The following is a 22,700-nucleotide window of genomic DNA, read 5'->3' as shown; positions in this document are numbered from 1 at the left end:
TGTTCTTTATGAATTATTTGCTCAGCTCTAGGCGGTTTTAAGAAAATCTCAGACTATTTACGTGCTCCCTTTTTCTTCTAAATGGACCCTGCAACATCTGTTGTCTCTTCCTCCAGAGTGGCATCTCAATAAAACGGTTAAATCCATATATGGCCATATAATCTAATCACATTGGGGTTGCCAGAACCTCCAGACCCTATTTTGAAATACCATTTTAGCCCCCACCAATCCTGTGAACAAAGATGTTTAACTTCAAGTATATGAATAATCCCACTGAGCTGCAGGATTGGAGCCTTAGTGATGTCAACATTTTGGATGATAATCTATGGCTTTTACCATTTTAATAAATTACTGCCCTGTTCTTTAAGTAGATCAGAAAACAACCTTCAACCTCTTTGTTTCGTAAACAAAAACACAACTTTGTATCTACCTACCAACCTATGGGACTTGTATGGCCCCCATCACTTAGTATCTGAGTGCCTCCCATCTTTAATGTATTTATCTTCATAACACCCATGTGAGATAGAGTAATACTGTTATCTCCATTTTACAGACAAGAAACTGAGGCACTGAGAGGCTTAAGCAGCAAAGAGTCCTGTGGCACCCTTATAGACTAACAGACTTTTTGGAGCATGAGTTTTCATGGGTGAATACCCATTTTGTTGGATGCATGACATGCATCCGACAAAGTGAGTATTCACCCACGAAAGCTCATGCTCCAAAACATCTGTTAATCTATAAGGTGCCACAGGACTCTTTGCTGCTTTTACAGATCCAGACTAACACGGCTACCCCTCTGATACTTGAGAGACTTAAGTGACTTGCCCAAGGTCACACGGGATATTTGTGGCAGAGTAGGAACTGAACTTGAGTTTCCCACAGAGTGATGCCCATTACACATTCATGCAGAACCAGAATGGGTATAACAGCATTCAGAAGTCCACCTTTGCCTCAGATTCCACCTACCAGACTTGCCTAATAACTGAGTTTTTAGTCCCAGTGCAATTTCTAGTGGCAATCTCAGAAAAAAGACTACACTATCTTCTTGCCCCTGGGGGTCAGTGGAACAATAGTGAAGTTTGAAAATTAGTGGAGAAATGTAGGAGATGGCCTGTAGGTTTGTCAGGCTGACATAATTTACAAGTACTGAAAGTCAGAATTAAAATAAAGGAAAAAGACCTGAAATATTGTCTTGCCTAACACCTAATTTCAACATTAGAAAGTGGCAAGTTGTGAACTCAGGTGGGGTTCTGCAAACTTTAGGAAACATCACTTTTTCTACTTCTTAACCTTAGCAGTTATCACTTAAAATAAGAAAAACAGTATTTCTCTCTAGTTTGATGAGAAACTGGCCAAATAAAATGCACTCGAGCAATTAGAATGCTTTACCATAGAGAGAAAAAATATTTAAGTTGACTGTGCTGGTTTCTGCCATTCCCACAGTAAAATGAATAGTTGAAGGATCTAGAAATTGTAACATTTAGGTGAGTCATCTGATTTGTGTGTTTGCTTAACATTTATCCTGGGGAGGAAATTAATGCAAGACAGGTTATGGTATCTGTTCAAAAGACCCAGTCATCAGTCACACCTAGCAGTGTATTATATTGGGTATCCGCACTTCCATACGCACCGTGTTTCTAATCTGCTGGGGGGTGCTCCACCCAGGCCCTGCCCCCACACCACCCTTTCACCTACCCTGCTTCTTCCCACCCCTGTTCCACCCCTTCCCCACCCAGTTCCGCCCCCTTCCCTGAGTATTCTGTGCCCTCATATCCCCCCCGCCATGCTGCTGACACCGCAAAACAGTTTATCTGCTGCAGGAAATAGGGAGGGAGAGGGAGGCGCAGATCTGCAGGGCCAGCCGGAGGGTAGGAGGCGCGGGGGAAGGGGTCGTTCTGGTAGAGGGGCTGCTTTTTCCCATCGGTGCTCCAGCTCCGGTGCATCCATGGAGTTGGCGCCTATGTGCACTTCAGTGGACAGGTAGAACTTATCGTTTCTTTCACTCTGCATTTTTGGAATCTCAATGTGCACCATGGTGCATGGCCTTTTATAGCTCAATTTAAATAATCTACATTGTGTTCTCAGTTCCATGTCGTCCAGCACCAAATATTACTTGTAAGGATCACAGTGGCAATGAAAACAACTTTACTGGAAAGGAAGTTGGATTTTACAAACCTATTGCATGTCGTAATGTGTAAGTGAATTATTGTGCTTTGTTATATGTTTGCCTAAGTTTTTATGTTACTAATTTTAAATGGTGTAGCATGTATTGGCAAGAGGGAGGAGGGAAAAGGGAAAGAGATGAATCTACTTTGTTTCAGTATATTAGGTGAGAGGAATTAGTTTTAGAAACACTGCATCACAAATGTTAAGTTAACTAGCATGGAACTTGAGAGATGTTCTAACAAAGCTGTTAAATTACTTAAAGGCAAAATGTATAATTATGTAAGCAAATCTACCTGTGTGCTAGATTTTTTTTCTTTGCTATTGCTTCTGAAGGTATCTACACTGCAGTCGAAGGTGTGATTTGCAGATCTGGTAGGCATACGCATGCTAGATTTAAATTATCTAATACACTGTAAATAGCAGTGAAGACGCAGTAGCATCGGCTTCAGCACAAGCTAGTAATGTAAGTGCGTACCCAAGGGTACAAAGCAGCCTTGTACAGCCCACTCTAAAGTACGTGGGACTGTGTCTTTATTGCTGTTTTTAGCATCCCAAATAGATTAAAGCTAGTGCGGGCATGCCTACCTGTGATGCAAATCACACCTTTGATTGCAGTGTAGACATAGCGTAAGCCTTTGGTTCTGTTAATAGCTACTCTGCTGAACGATTGTCCTGAAACAGAAATGCTTCTTGTCATGGAAATTGTGAACTTTAGGAGGACTGAAATCTTGTTCCAGCAGTCCTAAATATCCATTTTACAGGAACCAATTCCCACCTCTTCTCTTGAGTGACTTGATGTCTACGAACACACATTTTTCATTCTAAAGGGCCTGTAGTCAGTTGAGATGACTCAGCTGACTTAGTTCTACATACAGGTTGTGAACAGTGCAGAGTGTTGTCTGGTTTCTTTCTAAGCGCTGCAATTATTATTTTTACTCTTCAGTACTGAACACTAAAGATGACAGTACACTTATCAATGTTCTTTGTTTCTCCTCTTTACTGGAATTCTGGAGGACTTTTCTTTAGAAAGTTGGTCTTTTTTTGTTGTCCAGCTGCAGAATCTTAGGAAATCGTAGCTCCAGCAATCCTAGCTGAACTTTGCCTACATCACTAGTGGGAAACCCAGTTCCCTGTAACTTGATATTCTTATTATTCATTAGTTTGCTTGTCTCAGCCACCTTCTTGTGAAATGTTAGTGTACTGTAGCTTAGTCCAGTTCCACCACTAATTTGTCTATACTTATTTTGCTGGACAGTCTAAACTCAACACACCGAAGGCTAACATATTATTTTAGCAAGCCACAGTGAACTGCTAGCTTAGTTAATTGTGACCACCACTTTCTATCAGAATTATTGCTCTCTGCCACATCTGTGATGGAAGCCAGAGAACAAGATGAAATCTAGCTTAATGCAGTAGAATTTGCCCCCCTCCTCCCTAATTGGAATATAAAGCAATTCCTAGGGTGGTTTTCACCTTGTTAGATTTTTCTGAATTAATATTATTCCCAGTATTGTGCTTGTTAATTTTTTATTGGATTCACAACTGGGAACTAAAAATTCAAGAAATGAAATTGGAACAGCCCTCCTGTGCTACCTCTCAGTTAGGCACTAAAAGCAGTATTCTTTCCATGATTACTTAAAAGAATTTCCCTAGTTTCACCATTCCCATGACTATTTATACAGGAAAGCAGCTTTTAGCTGAGTTGTTTAAAACTCTTGTAAATTTCAGCTGTGGCTGCAGGCAGAGTTTTGCATGCACTCTTGAAAAATGTCACAAAGCATGTAGTGTGCTGTCATTTCTAGGAAGAGTAAATTCTTTAATATTCCCAACTTCCATAGGTGTAACAAGTTGTCAAGTCTATATACAGGTAGTTATAATGAATATTTGCATAGTTAAAACCATTACCAGTCTGTTATAAGGCCATTTTTATCCCTTAAGTCATGGTAAAATTATTCTACACAGGTATCTTCATATTTGATATTACAACAGTAAACCTACCCATCACTCCAGGTGCTTTTCTGAGCTTTTTCAGTGCCTCATTTGAGTTTTGTTGGAGAACTTGACTGTCCTCTACTAGAAAGAAGTGAATGGAATTTAAAACAAGAAAATTGTATTCAGAAATAACTTTTAAAAGTAATGGAATTCTCATATTGATATTTATATAACATTTGTCACTTTCAAACTGCAAACATCAGTGAATTCTCTGAAGCTGTTAAGTATTGTTATACCTTAAAGATGAGATGGTGGAGAACTAGAGGTTTTGCCTTGTTCAAGGCCACAATTTAGGACTTGTCTACACGGTGTTTTAGTCTGCACAAGAGGGATGTACATTTAATCCACACTAGCATGTTGTCCACTAACTGGCCCGGGAGATCTTGCTGGAATGCACTAAAAGTTCAATAGTATTTATTAATCTAGTCCCATTTCAAACAGTACTACATGAATATGCACTAGGGAATTTTTAGTGCATGCCAGCAGGGTCCACACAAGCCAGTTAGTGCATGATATGCTAGAGTGGGCTAAAATTTTACAGCCCTCTGGTACAGACTAAAGCACCCTGTAGACATAGCCTAAGTAGCAGATCAGTTAATAGAACTCAGAGCTAGAGTCTCAACAGTATGTCAGTCCGCTAGATAGAGCTATCTGTGTTGCTGTTGAATAAAGTTGATACAGTTGCCTGATGTGTACATGTAAACAGGCATACTTTGAACAAGTGACTTCCACAGTATCTCAAAGAAAAGCCTGTGAACTCTGCATTTGAGTGCTCCACCAAGAAAGGTTGGGAGTCTTTCCTTGATTGCTCCCATATGAAAGGGTTGTTTCCAAATCCAAGAGTGCTCTAAATTGGCATGGCGTGTTCTTCTCTGCATAATGTATGTAGGCCCTGCACATGCTTAACTTTAGGCAATATGAGTTCTGTAAGAGTTAATGAAATTACTTGGGAAATGGGAAACATGAACGTAAGTCTCTGGAGAACTGATAAAAGACACTAGAAGATGAAACCAAATGGTGTGATCTTTAAGAACAGCACTTGCTCATTATGGATGGAAGAGGATAACAGAAAGGAAGTTTTTTTTAATGTGAAATAGGAGGGGAATGTGGATGTGGAAGGAGTAAAGATCTCAGTAGTGGGGTCAGTAAAGCCAGATAATAAAAAATGTAAATATTTATTAAAGGTGTTTGCACCCCTTCGTGGCCACTGCCTTTGTGAAAATGAATATTTTTATTCAAGTATGTATCGAAGACTTTATTTTGGCCACTTTCACTAATTGCTGATACTTGGCCATGCAAATCTCAGAATAGTGAATTGTTGCATATTTTAAGGTTCTAATAACACTTCGTTCTGTTGCCTCTTTCCAAGGCTGGTTCTTCCCTAATGTGGCAATGGATGGCTCTGGGATTGTTAAGAGGAATAGCATCTCTAGGTTCACTGATTAGCACTAAGCTCACTTCAAAAGTGACTGAAAGTTACCAGTGGGCATGTCCACATCACTACAACAGTTGATACTAGGTAGCACTCTTTTTGGCAATCTCAGAAGAGAATCCAGGGAGCCTTTCACTTCTGCTTGTGCCATATCTGTGTGAATAACTAAAGGACTTCTTCCATCTTTAGTAATTTTGACATCTTTTACCAGCAATACATTTTTGTGCAGCCAACTTCTTTGTTCGTTTGTGATAGATGAATCTAAAAATAAATATATCCTTATTTTAAATACTTCTCCTTTCTTATCTGACCCTTTCCTCATCTGAGGCTGCTCCTATAACTTTCACCAATGGGCCAGTGCTGACTTCTTCCCCAAATCTCATCCATAAATGCTTACCTTAGCTGATACCTCATCTGGCCCAGTACACTTCCTGTTTCACTGCTTGGCCCTGAAACTGACCCTGCCAGGCAAATCTGGTGCAACTCTGGACTTTTCAATCAATTGTGCCCCAGAATGCACAAGTGGATAGAAAATACTCTAGAAAGCTAGGATTGCGTCAACAGCTGGCTCATGTCTTGTTTGAATGAGAATGATAATCCACCTTAAGAAAAAGCATGGAAGTTCTGCTGGAGCCCAAGTACACTCTTGAGGTCCATGTTACAGTGGATGTCTACACAGATAATAGTATTATACTAGTTTTTTAATGTTGAATTATTGAAGACTAAGTTAAAATTGTGTAAGCTATCTCATAGAACTGGAAGGGACTTCGAAAGGTCATAGAACTGGAAGGGACTTTGAAAGGTCATAGAACTGGAAGGGACCTCGAAAGCTAAACAACACAAGTCTTCTCTTTCATAAAAGGAAGCTTGATAGGCGATTGACTGTCATTTCTAATTTAATTATTCAGAATGTACACAACTTAATATCTTGTTTCAACCACAGTCATCTTTCCTTGTGTCTTTTGGCAGAAATGGTTACTCATACAAAGTGGCAGTGGCTCTGTCTTTATTTCTTGGATGGTTGGGAGCAGATAGATTTTATCTTGGGTATCCTGCCTTAGGTGAGTTTTTTTTTTCTTGTTTTGATTTTAAATAATAAAATGTTAATTCTGTATGACTGCAGTTCACACGCATACTTATGTCTTAACTACTGACCTCTGATTCTCAGTGTTTTGAAATCTACTAACTAGTGTACTTATTTCACTTTAAAAGGAAAGCCTTTTGCAATGAACCATGTCCATGTTTTAGCTGTTTAGAATGGCTCTGTGGCCAAATCCCGACCTGATTTAAGTGGACATAACTCCTCTTGAACTTAGTAGTGACAAAGGGGAGGTGCAGTAGTTCAGGGGATAGGACATGTGATTGAGAGTCAGCAAGCCTATGTTCTGTTCTCAGCTTTGCTGCCCTTCTATTGTATGAATTTGCGCTAATCACTTAACCTTTCTGAGCCGTATTCCCTCTGTTTGTGGAATTGTTTGAGATCTGTTGATGAGAAAATATATGTTATGGTTAAGCATTAGTTACAGGAATTGAGCTTGCTTACCCCAGGACTGACTTTGGACAATGCTGTCGAGAGAGTTAGTGTGGCCTCCGCTCTTTTGTCTTCATGATGGGGATCCCTGGATAACAGTCCAAGTGCCTGTGACTAAAAAGGTGATCAGGGTAGTGTAATGATTTAAAGTTGTTTCAGTAAGTAATATTCTCATTACAAAAATGTATACTGAGAAAATTCAGCTGTCAAATCTCAAGAAATAATAGATGTTCTTCAGTTCTGTGCAGTCACTTAAAAAAAGCAGCTCTGAAAAGTTTCAGTAAACATTCCAGTAAGAATCTTAACTGATGCCTTATTTACTTTCACATAGTACAGGTTAAGAATTTATATAACTTACAGCACGCTGTGAGAAATCAGTTGTATAAAGGCTATGAATTAGTTATTGGTATTCTAAGTATTACATATTTTATATAGTAGAAGATATACTGTAGGAAGATGTGTGTGACAGAAATGGAGTTGCTCTGTAATTTATGAATATTATTTATGCTGACCTGGTTGTTGGGATGTTTTCTGTATGACTACATTGGTTGAGTTCAGTAGGGAGCTAGAAGGAAAACCAGCAGAAAAGAAAAGAATTGTTCAAGATAAGCCACTTTCCCTCAACGTTCAAGGGCTGTTGAGAGACAGTGCTGGAAAAGGCCTGGGAACCAGAAGATCAAAAGGCAGAGTTTAAAAGGAAGACTTTCACGAAGAGGGCAGTAGCTATTGGGGAGCCACTGGGGAGAGCAGACTGACACACAGGACCTGCTGAGGAGTTGGAAGAATTTAGGCCATCAGGGAATATTAAGCCTTTGGGTAAGGTAGATGTGTTTGTAGGTTATTTTAAAATGCTTTGTTCCTACTATTAAAATAAACAAATATTTTAATTTTAAGTAGCCTTTTTGGTCACTGAATACCACTAGCCACAGAGTCCTGAAAGGAAGAACTGCAGGTGCCAAACCCATTTGGACCTGCTGGGAAAGCATTGTTGATACACAGTTTGGGCCTTGGGCTACAGCACCCTAAGAGTCCAAGAACTGCAGAACTCCACCCTAGGAGACATATAGGCAGACTCTGTTACCTATAGGAGTGCAGTCAGAGACCAGAAAAGGCAAAAGTGCTGCCAGCCCTGTAACCGTAATAATGTCTTATCTAAATACCTATTTTAAATTCAAAACAGTGCTTAGTGTCTAAATAATATAATTAATGGTCTGCAATTAGAATGTGTATGAAATAGAACTTGATATATATTCTTGTAGTTCAATGTAAGTCTTTTACTATATTTTAGTGACGTGTGTGCTGAAATGAGTTAAATGTCTTTGTGGAACTTGCACAATATAATGCTATATAAGCTATGTCTCAAGTGTCAAAGTTAAGATGGAATATCTAGTGTGAATTTTCCCATGTCTACGTTTAAGAGAATGTATGAATTTCTACAATGTCTTAGCTGATCATTTCCTTAAATCTTACTGTGTATGTTGTATTAATCATTCTGGATATGTAACTTTTTAAAGTAATAACTGTAGTGTTCTTTGTTTTCAGGTAGTATTTTCTATTTCAAAATACATTGTCATAATTCTTTTTATTTCTATGAAAATTACTAATATATAAACTAATGTCTATTTGATTGTTGTGCTTTCCACTAAGATATTTAAATTCCTAACCAAAAAAGTTGCCACCTTTAGATGAAATTAGTTAAGATACTGATTTTAGAAAATCTATTGTAAGAGTTTCACTCTTGCAGTCATTTCAGGTTATTTTAAATTACTTGTTTCTAACTTTTTTGAAGATATTCAAGATGTTTATAGATTGCTTCCCACTAGTTTTGAAAACAAAGTACTAGAAATAACCTATATATTTCTGGACATGTATCTAAACATGTATAGATAAGGGTGTCATATCTAAATCTGCATGACCAGATCCTAATTTTATATGTACAAAAACAAGTAAACATGAACAGAATCTCTCAGTGGTTTGAGCATTGGCCTGCTAAAACCAGGGTTGTGAGTTCAATCCTTGAGGGCCATTTAGGGATCTGGGGCAAAAATCTGTCTGGGGATTGGTCCTGCTTTGAGCAGGGGGTTGGACTAGATGACCTCCTGAGGTTCCTTCTAACCCTGATATTCTATAATTCTAAGAACACGGGACCTCATCCTGCAAACACTTACTACTCAGGATGGTGCTTACTATTGTTAATTCTGTTTGAAGCTACTGGCTTTAATAGGACTTCCCACAGTGATAAAAGTTATCCCAGATAGTGTTTGCCAGATTTATTCACAGGATGAAGAAAATGTTGATGACTTTTTGAGGTACACATAAATCCTATTCTGCTAGAATTACCTTCATTATATTGTAAGAAACTCTCTGTCTAAGCTTCATTAGTTTCTCAGTATGTTACAAACAGTTGCCTTTTTTGTATGACTCTAGATTGCATGATGTGATGGACTGGTGAAGCTAAGTACACTAGTACTGCTTCAACTGGGATCTTTGAGTTTCTGTCTGCTAAAAACGAAGTGATGTTTTTCTAATAATGCTCTCTGTTCTGATGGATAATTCTGTGTTGACCTCTGTAGCCTTTTTTTCTGACATGCAATAATTAGCACATTTTTATTTTGCACATTTATATTTGCATAAAAAGATTAGCTCTTCTAAGATCCTGTTTTTAGAGGCAATTGATAACTCTAGATGCCCATTTTCTATGAAACAAATATTTCAAAATACAAATATTTTCTTATTTTATCAGTTGGACTTAGAATAAAGATGTGCATTACTTTTAATGCAGATGTGTGAAACCTTGGCTTTGAATTCTTAAATGTATTACCCTTAAATTACCAATCAGACCTGAAATATGAAACACAGATATTAGCCACAATTAAAATATTTGCAAGTTAAACTCTTATAAAGCTTGGAAGCTGTTCCCTCTGAAAGGATGGAGAGGAATGAAGCAAAATGAATACTGGTAACTAATCACACAACTTCTTGTAGAGAATTCTTGTGTTTTGTCAAACAAGGTACCTCTTAAATGTAATTTGCAAGAATTTAGGAGCTGACCTGCAAAGCAGCAGGTTACCTTAAAAGTTAGTTGTTGTTTTTCTTCTTTTACCACGATATATATTGTTGTTGAATTCATATTTTGAAAACTGTCATTCATAGATTATCTTTATATGAAGCTGTATAGTGCTTACTGCTTTGTAAATGTGTTTATTTGGCACATTGCCTTTAAAGACAAGATACATGCATTTGCTCTGCATGGTACTTTAAAAGCTGGAGCACACATCGATTTTCCTCACTGACCTTTCTACATACAACAGATACCATTTTTTAACAAGATGGTATAAATCCTGACAATACAAAGGCAGACTATAAACTAGTTTTTCTTGCTTCAAGAAACTGTCAGAATAGGATGTCACAAAATACTAGTCTCCTATTGTTAGATAAATAATATGGCAAAGGCTTTCATATTAAGGTATTTCCTCTTTAATTGAGTGAATTTAATTCTCATGAAGATGGAGAAATAAAGCATTGGCTTTAGCCGGGCATTGTGAAAGCCTCCCTATGCAGCTCTGCTGATGCACCTTTCTTCTGAGCTGTAAGCCCCCTGCTATTTCCATCTTTGTTAGTCTATTCTCAAGGGGGTTCATGGTGCCATATAGTACCAATTCATGTTTTGTTTTTGTGAGACCACCAAGTCTCACTTGGGATTTAAATTAGGATTTGAACTTTACTTGTAAACTTCCATATTTCCATTTGGCCATACAAACAAACAAGGCTTCAGGCTAAAATTGCATAAGCCTTCATTCAGAAACTTTATTCTCCCTCTCCCCAAATATGAGAATAATTCAATTTTAGATGAATATCAAAAAATCCAGACCTCCAAATTAACATTTTAGGTCTAAAATACAGTTTATTTTTTGGCAGTGAATAGCATTTACTACATAATTGAAGAGTTAGTATAGACTACACAACACCGTACTGTCCAGACTTCTAAACATCTTGCAATCCTGCAACAATCCTCCATTTTTAATGAGCTATCAAAGGTTCTTTGCTCTTACCTCTGCAAGGGGAAAAATTTTCTAGTTAACATGTGTTTACTTGCAGTGTAGAGGCTTCGGCCGGAGCCAGGGCTCTGGGGTCCTGCGAGCCTGAGTCATCTGGCACGGGGCAGCCGTGGGTTTTTAATTGCAGTGTAGACATACCCACTGAGGCCAAAAAGTTGTGTGGATAGCAGAAACATCTAAAGTTTTGTAAGGAAAGCAGGATCGATTTGATTTAAATCAAATTGATTTAAAAAGACTTGATTTAATCAGATTTCTACATAAAAGTGCATTCTTGTTGGTTGTTATAACCTTAATACATATTCTTCACAACTCAGAGATAGATGTAGGTTTCATTTTTAGAAAGTACACACCATATGTTTTTAAAGTGATTTATTTTGAAAACTTTTCAGATTAGTTTTACAGTTATATCAGAAAATGAATGATTATTTAGTCATTTCTTTTACCAAAGGTAATTGAAGCAGATATTTTGAAGTGATTGGGAGATGAACTATCTCCAGTTCAACAGGTTAATCTTTACTATTTGGAGGATTTTCTTGCCTTGCTGTATTAGGAGGACAGCATCACCAGACAGACATTTTAATTGTTTTATATAACTAAACCAACAATGTTATATATTCTGGATTTTTTTCTTCAGCAGCAAACATATAATATTTTAATAAAACCAGTATATGATTTTTTGAATTTAAACATTCAAGTTCTTTAAAATCAGGTTTGTTTTTGTTAAAATTGTTTTTAACTAAAATAGTTATATGAAATATTTTAAAAAAAATTAAATCGACTATGTCAGCCAGGTCAACATGAGAAACTTGAAACATTGGCTTCTGCAGCTAACTCCATCGTCTTCACCTTCATTTTCCTGTTTGTTCATAATCTTGAAAAGAAAAATAAGCTTTCCTGCTTTTTCAGGTCCCAAACAATTCCTCAGTTTGGAACAAATTAGTCCAAAGGAAGAAAATATGCTTTCTACATCGGCAGAAGAAGCTACTGCTGTTAAAAATGAGATTATGACTTCAACAGTCTCTGAATCCAAGTACTTATGTAACTTCCACTAGTTCACCAGTGTGACTTCCTTTAAAACATCATCAGCAAACATATATTTCTTAAATGGTTCTTATTCCCCAATTGGGTCTCTTTTACAGCCTGCTGCCATTATAGGTTTCCCTTTCTAGTGAGAAAATGGTATGGTAGATCTCAAATCAATGAAGACTACACTCAGAAAGACCTCTAGACTTCTGGAATATGCTGCTCAAACAGTTTCACTTTTGTTTCTACTGCCTATCCCTCCCTTCTCACATTTATCTCCAGACTTCTTCTCCTTGTCCAGATCTATTCCGCCCCCAACAATCTTCTGTTCACAGAACTTTTTGAAAACTTTTACCTTTAGAGAGAGGTAAGGGATTGACTCTATGTACACAAATTTGCAGAGAGACAATAGGGTTGAGGTCTGTTATTTCTCACCTCTATATATTATTTATTTATTTATTTAAAAACATTTTTGCTGTTAACAAGCATGTTATCTCTGGAGACACAAATCCACAGTTTGAGAACTGCAAAACTAAGCAAAGAGAGAATTGGTACCCAGAACTGGACACAATACTCCAGCTGAGGCCTAATCAGTGCAGACTAGAGTAGAACATTTACTCCTCAGGTCTTGCTTACAACACTCCTGAATACATCCCAGAATGATGTTCTTGCATCAGTGTTACACTGTTGGCTCATATTTAGCTTATGGTCACAATGACCCCCATCCTTTTCGCAGTACTCCTTCCTAGCAGTCGTTCCTATTTTGTATGTGTGCAACAGATTGCTCCTTCCTAAATGGAGCACTTTGCATTTGTCCTTGTGAATTCATCCTATTTGCTTCAGACCATTTCTCAAGTTTGTTCAGATCATTTGAATTTTAATCCTATTCTCTAAAGAACTTGCAACCCCTCCCAGACTGGTATCATCCACACACTTTATAAGGAGCAAAGAGTCCTGTAGCACTTTCTAGACTAACAGACGTATTGGAGCATGAGCTTTCAATGGGTGAATACCCACTTCATCGGTTGCATGTCATGAAACCAACGAAAGCTCACGGCTCCAATATGTCTGTTAGTCTAGAAAGTTCCACAGGACTCTTTGCTGGTTTTACAGATCCAAACTAACACGGCTACCCCTCTGATACTTGAAACTTTGTAAGTATTCTCTATGCCATTATATAAATCATTGATCAAGATATTGAACAGAACCAGACCCAGAACTGATCCCTGTGGGACCCCTACTCTTTGCCTCCAGCATGACTGTGAACCACTGATAAACTACTCTCTGGTTTTTCCAAACCAGTTTTGCACACCCACCTATAGTAGTTCCATCTAGATTGCATTTCCCTAGTTTGTTTATGAGAAGGTCATGCAAGACATTATCAAAAGGCTTTAATTATCATTCGATTTTATGCGGCCCACTAGGCACAGTAATTCGGCGTTGTGCGTCCATGGTCCGAGGCTAACGTCAATTCTGAAGCGTTGCATTGTGGGTAGCTTCTCCGTAGCTATCCCATAGTTCCGCAGTCTCCCCCGCCCCTTGGAATTCTGGGTTGAATCATTATGTCGCGGGTGGTTCTGGTAAATGTCAGTCATTCCTCCTCCGGGAAAACATCAGCTGACAATCCTTTTGCGCCGTTTTTCCCTGGATTGCCTGGCAGACGCCATAGCACGGCAACCATGGAGTCCGTTCAGCTTTTTTTTCCGGCAGTATGTGTACTGGATGCCCGCGGACAGAGAGGTGATACTCCAGCGACACACAGCACATTCACTTGCTTTTGCATGATAGCAGATGATGTTATCAGTTGTTCTGTACCGTCTACTGCAGAGTAAACTGGCAATGAAATGACGGTTATCTCTCCCCCTCTGTACTGTCCGCTGCTATCATGAGTGTCCTGGCTGAAATCGGCCGGGAGGACAACGCAAAAGCAAAATTGGGGATTGACTCCAGTCAATCCTTCCTTATGGTTTCTAAAAATAGAGTCAGTCTGCTAGAATAAGGGGCAATGTATTAGAACGACCAGTGTATCAGAGAGCACAGCTGCTCCGTGTCAGTATTCACAGGGGGTGCCCCTGCAACAACCCCACCTGTTGCTCCCTTCTCCCCACCTTCCTGGGCTACCGTGGCAGTGTCTGCCCATTTGTGTCATGAAGTAATAAAGATGCAGGAAATAAGAAACACGATTAGTGACATAAAATGAGGGGGAGCAGCCTCCGGCGCGATAATAGTCCAAGCGGACATTAAGCAGTGTGGGGAGAAGGAGCACAGACATGCTGCTGCTATACAGTCAGGCAGTACAGAATCTTTTCTTTACACAGGAAGGGAGGGGGCTGATTGAAGCTCAGCCCAGTTGCTATGATGAAGACGGTTACTAGCCGTTCTGTCTACTACTGGGAGTGACCAGGATCAATTCCTGTTCTTACCCAGGCGCCCCATATTCAGTTAAAAAGCATTGGAGCACTCAGGGTTCATGAGGACAGTTACCAGTCCCTATTGCACCATCTACCACTGGGGGGGGAGAGAAGCGGATACTGCTCTTCACTGCAGCAGCATCGCGTCTACCAGCAGCATTCATACACATAGGGTGACACTGAAAGGAAGTCAAGAAATGATTTCTTTCTCTTTCTTTCACGTGGTGGGGAGGGGGGGGAAACTGAGGAGCTATTCCTCAAACACGCAGACACTGTGTTTGACACTACAGACATTGGGAGCTCAGCCAAGAAGCAAATACTTTTCAAGACTGCTGTGGACTGTGGGATAGCTGGAGTCCTCAGTACCCCCTCCCTCCTCCATGAGCGTCCATTTGTTTTTGCTTTCCTGTTACACTTGTCATGACAGTGCTGTGTAGCCTGGAGATTTTTTTTTCAAACGCTTTGGCATTTCGTCTTCTGTAACGGAGCTCTGATACAACAGATTTCTCCCCATAAGTGATCAGATCCAATATCTCCGTACGTCCATGCTGGAGCTCTTTTGTATTTGGGACTGCATCGCCACCGTGCTGATCAGAGCTCCACGCTGGGAAAACAGGAAAATGTAATTCAAAAGTTCGCAGGGCTTTTCCTGTTTACCTGCCCGCTGCATCCGAGTTCAGTTGCTGTCCAGAGCGTCAGTGGTGCACTGTGGGATACCGCCCGAGGCAATAACGTCGATTTCCGCCACATCTAACCGTAATCCGATATGTTATATCAAATTTAGCGCTACTCCTCTCTTGTGGAAATTATTTGGAGTAATATTTTCGGTTTGAGATCAATTTAATTAAATTTATATTATTTTTTTTTATATTTTTAATATTATAAATTATTTTTTTTTTCATCATTCTATTTATATTCTATTTTTCATTATATTTTATTTTTAATTATACAATTTTTTTTTTTTTGTTTTTTTGAACTCCGTTTTTTTATAGTAGCTTGGTGTTTATGGTTTATATTTATGTTTTTTTTTTATCTTTTATATATTTTTATTTAATATTGTAAATATTTATTTATTTTTTTTATATATTTATCAAGTTTATTATTATTGTTATTAATTTATATATATTTTTAGTGTATATTTTATTATTTTTAGGCAGTTATAATTTATTTTTTTTATAATTATTATCATGAATTTTTTTATGTTTTTTATAGTATAATTAGGGTAACTCGATGAGTGTTTAAAAAAAGTACATTTTTAAAATTTAAAAATTGCAGTTGCTGATACCTCATTCAAGTAATTAAAATAAATGTTCCCTCTCGATTACCTGCCCCACTGTCGCATCAAAATATTTCTTTTGTACTAAGTGCTAATCACAAGACATTTTAAGACAAAGAAAAGTCTGCCTTGGGTCCCAAGTTTATTTCCATAAATTCTGCTTTTCCCCACAGTATTTTAAATCCCCTTTTCCCAGATTTTTTATAGGTGCCCTCTTGTCCTGGCATTTATAACCCACTGCTAACCGATCACGTTCCAATATAGTTTGATTCCACATATTTATCACCCTATGTTGGAAAGATCCGTGTCTGAGATCCATCGCGGCTTTTAATTTCCGACTGTTCTGATTAAAGCCTCCATTTAAAACAGGAGATGTAGTTTTCTATCAACTTTATTGGTATCTGTTCATATTTTGGAAACATTCCCTTTGTGCCTCTTCTTTTCAAATCAGAATACGAAATGTCTTCCTTTAACCTCACGTTCGAGGAATCTGGAGACCTCATATCATTTTGGTTTCCCTACATTGCACATTTCTAATGTATAATCCTCCATAGCACTGCACACAGTTCCCAGAATGGGGCCAGCAGGATCACTGTTTCCAGGGCATAAAATCTCTGTTCAGAGAATGCTGTGTCCAGTACTGCAGCCACAATATACTTCCGTGTGTGTGTGGGGTGTCAGCATTATTCTAGAAGCAACAGTGTCCACTTTAAATCACTGATTATTTTTTTAATTAGTGTCCTAAGCAGCACTTGTCCATGTTTTTGCTCGCATGTTGTCCTGTACCTTGGAGACTCCTGTTGCCATGATGTTCCTGTCAAGAGGGCTGATAAGGTCTCGGCTGAGTAACTATTCCCAGTTAGCAATTTAGATTGTGGGTATACATCCTGGCTAATGTTTCCTAATAGTGGAAGGTAGTCTTCAGGCAGCGTGCCAAAGTCTGTTTTGTAGAACAAAATACAGTGAGCAGACAGGCAGCATTATTCTGGTTGTTTCAGTGCATACACTTCTCAACTGGATATGACGCTAAGTGTACAAGAAGATCTACTGAAGTGTTCAGGATTCACAGACATGGATTCAAATCCAGTGGGTAAGCAGGTGGTTTGAGACATAACTCTTCCTAAGTTTCCAATCCCCATCCAGGAGTCACAGTCGTGTTTTTTTTGTTTTTAATGGCTCTTGTTTATGTTGAACTTTTTATGAACCGATTCCTGAATCTGACCAATATCCTACCTGTATTTAAGGGGAAAGGGAGTGGGTCAAAGCCAGGGATATGGTATCAGGACCTTCGGATTCATTCTGGTCCTGATACAGGGAGTGACTTTTTGGCCAAATTTCCAACTTTGATGTTCAAAGTTTGGCACTATGTAGGTGGCCTTGATTTTTCAAGAGGTGCCAAGAGCACACGGGTTCTCATACACTTCCAAGAAAATGATAAGTGCTCAGGTCCCAGAGAAAATCAGGCATTTTATTTGTTTAGTTTACAAAATTGTGGCTTTAAAACAACTCAGCAGGACTTGTAATTCCCACGTGTGAAATGAAGCTAGGAGTGTTACGCGAGAACTTATGTCATTAATGGTTTGCAAAAAATGCCCTCTAAATGCTTCGCGGGAAAGGTGCTGTGGATGTGGAAAGTGTCCTTGTTAGAGTTGCCTTGAACCTTGACAAGTAATCAAAAAGTTAAAACCTAACCACTCCCTGCAACATTACACTTTTGCCCAAACAATTCCTAACTCTGCTATCTCACGCAACCTGTTTCCAGATTCCACTCCTTATCCAGATTGTCAGCTTAACACGGTGCCAGAAGAGGCCCTGAAATTCCATCTTCCCCAAAGTTTCCAAATTGTTTCTCAAGCACATCACTCAGGCAGACAAGCATCCAGATCAGCTGCTGGATTATGTACTTGGAAGCTAGAAGGTCTCTCTGCTTGCACCACCACTTCTGTTGTCCAAAACAGATTCTTGTGCGTCTGCTTGGAGAAAAGAGAGCGCATTAAAATATCTAGTGTATTTTTGCCTTCATTTGGGCTCTGTGCAAATATTCCCAGCAATGAAGTTTTGTGAGCTTAGGGCTAGCATCATGCAACGGGCAGTAGATTCATTCTTTGGGGAGGGGGAAGCCAACATATGTTGTAACATATCCAGTTCGTGAGTGGCCAGTCCTTTTCATTCCAGAGGATTCCACATGGAGCCTTTTGGAGGCAATTGGGGGAAGAGAGGAAGGAGGAACAAAGAATGTTACAAAAGAACATAAGCCATAAAATGGCCATACCGGGTAGACCAACGGTCAATCAACCCAGTAATCTTGTCTACCAACAGAGGGCCAATACCAGGGTGATCCAAAGGGACGTGAACCTAACAGACAATGATCAATTGAGCCATCATCTCCTCCTCTGACAAAGCAGAGGGTAGTGGAGACCATTCCCGTACTCATCCTGGCTAATAGCCATTATGGGATTAATTCTTTTCTTCTCTCTCAGTGTAATTTATCTAGTTCTCTTTTACCTCTGTATAGTTTATGCCTTCACAATCTCCTGTCAGGCAAGTGAGTCACAGGTTGATGTGTGGCGCTGTTGTGAAGAACTTCCTTTTATTTGTTTAAATCTGCCTGCCCATGTATTGTTATTTGGGTGGCCCCTAGTTCTTATATTATGGGAACAACTAAATAAACTTTTCCTTATTCCACTTTCTCCACACCATCAAGGAGGCGAGATCCATTAGCTGTAACCTGTACTGACCTTACCACTTTACTGGAAGTTAGAAATAGAATCTGATGGGCTGTCATTAAGATCTCGTGTATCCTCCGCGCGCAGGAGCTGGCATCTTCCTGGGAAGAATGGCAGCTGTGGTACATGAGAGCAGAGGAGAACGGGAGATAGACTAGAGAAATGAGACCGCAGCCAACACAGGGCACTCACATACAATACGTACTTGCAGCTCGTTTTTTGCCGCTGGGGTCTGCAAGCTGTTTCAGAAAGATAGGTGAATTGTTCCTATTCCAGGTCTTCAACTGGCTAAGAAATCAGGGAAAATTGTGTTCTTCTCTGTCTGTGTAGGAAGAAAGAACTTTATGAAAGGTAGCTGCTGGGATAGGTATATTGGAGTTTTTAAGTAGGTCTGGAGAAAATGGTTTTCAATTTCCTATCCCATCCTCTTTTAAAACTGATTTCAATATTCCTACATTTTACTTTGTAACGTTCACAGAACTGTGCAGAAACTTGTGGAACAGGCATATGAAGCCACAGCTGTATTTGATCACTAAATAATGCACCAAATACTTAGCACACGATTGCTCTATATATTTAAAATTAACTAACTGGGTCTCTACACCTACAGGTTAAACACTGCACAGAGACACGAGAGGAATATGTTGATGTGGCCTCAGGTCTTATATGCATAATGGTCAGAGTCAGGGTTACATCCCAGGCGTTGTTTGTCGCCTGGTCCCATGACCAAATCCCATTAGGCCATGCTGCGTTCTCTGGAAATACCTAGACATAATGCTGATGTTCCATAGCCGTACAGTACCTCTGAGATCCTTTGAAGTGGTGGCTCTCATGCAGGGCCACTGGCAGAATACCCATGTCTGTCAGGGTGCTGATGTCCATGTTGAAGGTGATCTGAGAAGAAAAAGTACATATTTTATACATGCCCTGACTTATCAAAAACATCCTCTATGCTAATATGCGATCACTCAATGCAGGAAGGAAAATTAAAATGGCATCTCATGCCCAATGGAATGCATCTGCAGAAGACGTAACAGAAACCTGATGATGCCTGTCTGCCCTTGATCAGCAGAGCTGAACTATTCTTTTCAGTTTGTTAGAGCTTTTGCCTTCCATTGTAAAGATGAAAAGACACTCACCCAGGACAACTATGAAGTGTCTGGGACAGACAATGAGAGAGTTCGGGAGAGCCAAGCTTTGAAGAAAAACTGGGCCATGTTTAAATTCTGAGAACGGTAAGAATGAGAGGTGCCATTATGATGGTGTGTAAATAGGCATGGTGTGTTTCTCAGGAGGAGAAAGATCAGTTTCTCATGTAGTCCACGGAGGCCAGAATGGAAAGATGCAGTCACAAGGACATCTGCAAGTTCACCGTTTGGAAAACTTATCTAGTATAACAGCTGATAGCAACACAAGCAGCTGCCATATCAAAGTGGAAATGCTGGGAACCAGACTGACTTGAGACATCCAAGGATGGACTTGACAACCATTCATTAGGAATTCCTTACATAATCAATCCTGCCTCCAATGCGGGGATGGACTAGATCAAGGATTTCTCAGCCTAAGGGTTGCAGTCATCAGGGGGTTGTGACAACCCTGCTCTTCCCCATATTATCAAAATTATGCAGAATGAGAGAGGTTTTCCTGGGTTGGAGAAATTGAGAACGCACTGGAAGAAGGTGGTCCACTGAGAAGATCCTATCCAAACCTGAATGAGTCCATAACACATCACCAAAGAATGTTTAGAACATGACTCCATTGTGGTGACATACCATATTTGTTCTTTAGCTGCTGCTCTATGGCTGTCGGTTGGGGTCTTCAGTGAAACGAACGTGCAGCTTGCAATATGTGTTAGGAATGTACGGGTCAGATTTTGGCAATGTTCGGTAGCCATTGAGGCACAGGAAGATTCTAAAATTTGTAGGTTTTCCTTTGAAAATGTCGGTAGATGTTCCCTGAATTACGAAAAAAAACAAACAAAAGAAAGTGACATGAGCAGCCAAAGTTGGCTGGATATATTAACCACAATGCATTTATATGGACATTTCACAGAATATCCTCACTTCATCTGCTCTGCTTCTACATCAGTTGCTCTTACAACCTATACAAGAGGATACATCAAGCCATGTACTTCCGTGGAAGCTTTTCCTGAACCAGAGTTGTACGATTTGGGCTTTGACCTACACTGTGTTAAAAGAGTGATCCGGTCATGTAGGACGTTAACTCTTTCAGGGAGTAAAGAAATACCCTTTCCAAAATACCCTGAATGATCCTGAAATATGGGATGGAAAAAGACCTATGGTGAAATCCTGGCGCTTCCTGAAATAAGTGGGGAATCTTTGCCATTGATTTCAGTGATCCAGGATCGCCTCTGCTTCATGGTGACTTATTGTAATATATCAATTCACGTGTCAGTGGCACCCAGTTATAAAGAAACATTCCCTGGGGTACATAAAGTCAATTTTAATAAAAGTTGAGTTTTTCCTTAAAAATAAGAAACAAGTTTCCAGGCTTGTCTACGTAGGAAAAATCACGGCAATAGCTATCTACTTGGAATAGCTTCCCATGTGGACAAACTTTATTCTGGAAGAGGAATATCCGAATAACGCTAAGGAGGTTATTATGGATATGGCTACTGTGCTTTAATGTTCACCCTAACCGTATTCCTGAATAGCTTCCCTGGTAGATAAGTTCTGTGGCACCACCCTCCCCAACCAGACACGCTCAGTAAAGACACGGACAAGAAATGAGCCATAATGGATCAGCAGACTTTGCACCAATGTCAGGAAAGGAAAGTAATTCTGGAGCTAACACTCCACTTGAAATGCTCAGTTCACCCGCCCAAGTGTGTTACATATCTATGGACTGTTTAGTGTTGTATTCTCAAGTTGATAGCGCTGTTGAGCTGGTACATGGAAGAAAGTTGGGCTCGTAGACTTTTTGATTTTTTAAGGCCAGAAGGGGAGTATTAGGCCATACTAGTTTGACCTTCACGTATTTAACATAAGGCAGAGATCTCACCCAATTATCACTGACTGGCCCCAATGAGCCACGGCCATGCCACTAATAAATGCTGTAACATTTCAGAGCTCTGTAAAAAAAATAATAATTAACTAATCAGTGAATAAATAGCATCTTTAGCCCAGGCAGGCTTAGCCTCTCCAGCAAGCAAACTGTCTTGTTGGAAGACACTCTTGGCAAAAGGTCAATGTTGGCTGTCCAACAGGTGAAAATACTTCTGGCAGTTTCATCTGTGTTTTGCAAAATTCTCTGGGTCTAGAAAAGATTAAACAAACGACACATCTGTCCTTCTACAAAACAAACAGTTCTTAATACCTCGTAGAGTGCAAACTGAAATTGCTTAGGCCCTTACCTGGTCAGATGGCATTCAGAATAAATACTATTCAGTGAAAAATGTCTATATTCATCATCAACAGGCTTCACGCTCCCAAATAAAGTCAACGGAAAGTTTTATTGACTGAGGTGGCTAGTGTATTGACCCAAATAATTTACTCAGTGATGAGTATTTGATCCGGTGTTGCCAACTCACCATTTTATCTCCAAATTTCAAAAAATTATTTGCCAACCCCAGTTCCTGGAATCATGAGATTACATGCAGATTCTGCTTTCTTTTCTTTAGCCTTCATGGCTGCAGAGAAAAGCTTGAACATGTGAATCCTAATCCTCAAAACTCCAGAAGGACGGGTGAAAATGAACTCAAACCTTTTAAAATATTAATTTTGTTTTTCTTTCTTTGCTTTTTATTTAATGTTCTGAACCTTTGATGCTGGATTGATTTTCAAATACTTCAGGTAGCAATGCTTTTGGTTGGTTCTGTTTGTTGAACTCAAACATTATTTACAGAATGTTAGCAAGAACAAGTATATGCCACAGTAAAGGTGCCTAACCGATAAACCAATAGCAGTGACTTGAATATCCCCACACAAAGCAAGAAACCAAATGAACAGCACAGCCACTGGTGCAGGGAGAAGCAGAAAGTGAAATGGGCAAGTGTCATTCTCCAAGCTGATTTCCATCTATAAATAACAGCGGGGGCAGGAGGAGGTAACACCAAGGTGGAGAAG

At 39.4% G+C, this 22,700-nt stretch overlaps 1 protein-coding gene across 2 annotated transcripts in view; it reads left to right on the top strand.

Moving 5' to 3' along the window:
- The window catches only part of TM2D1 (TM2 domain containing 1), a 49,241-nt gene that overhangs the window by 3,838 nt on the left and 22,703 nt on the right, over positions 1-22,700 (top strand). For both annotated transcript variants that reach the window (XM_032795521.2, XM_075067648.1), the window contains exons 3-4: positions 2,086-2,194; positions 6,560-6,651. In XM_032795521.2, the coding sequence (XP_032651412.1) occupies positions 2,086-2,194; positions 6,560-6,651 (201 nt within the window). The remainder of the gene's footprint in view (positions 1-2,085; positions 2,195-6,559; positions 6,652-22,700) is intronic.

Source organism: Chelonoidis abingdonii, chromosome 7 (assembly GCF_003597395.2).
Source record: "Chelonoidis abingdonii isolate Lonesome George chromosome 7, CheloAbing_2.0, whole genome shotgun sequence".
NCBI lineage: Eukaryota > Metazoa > Chordata > Testudines > Testudinidae > Chelonoidis > Chelonoidis abingdonii.
This window is presented reverse-complemented; position numbering and strand designations above follow the sequence as displayed.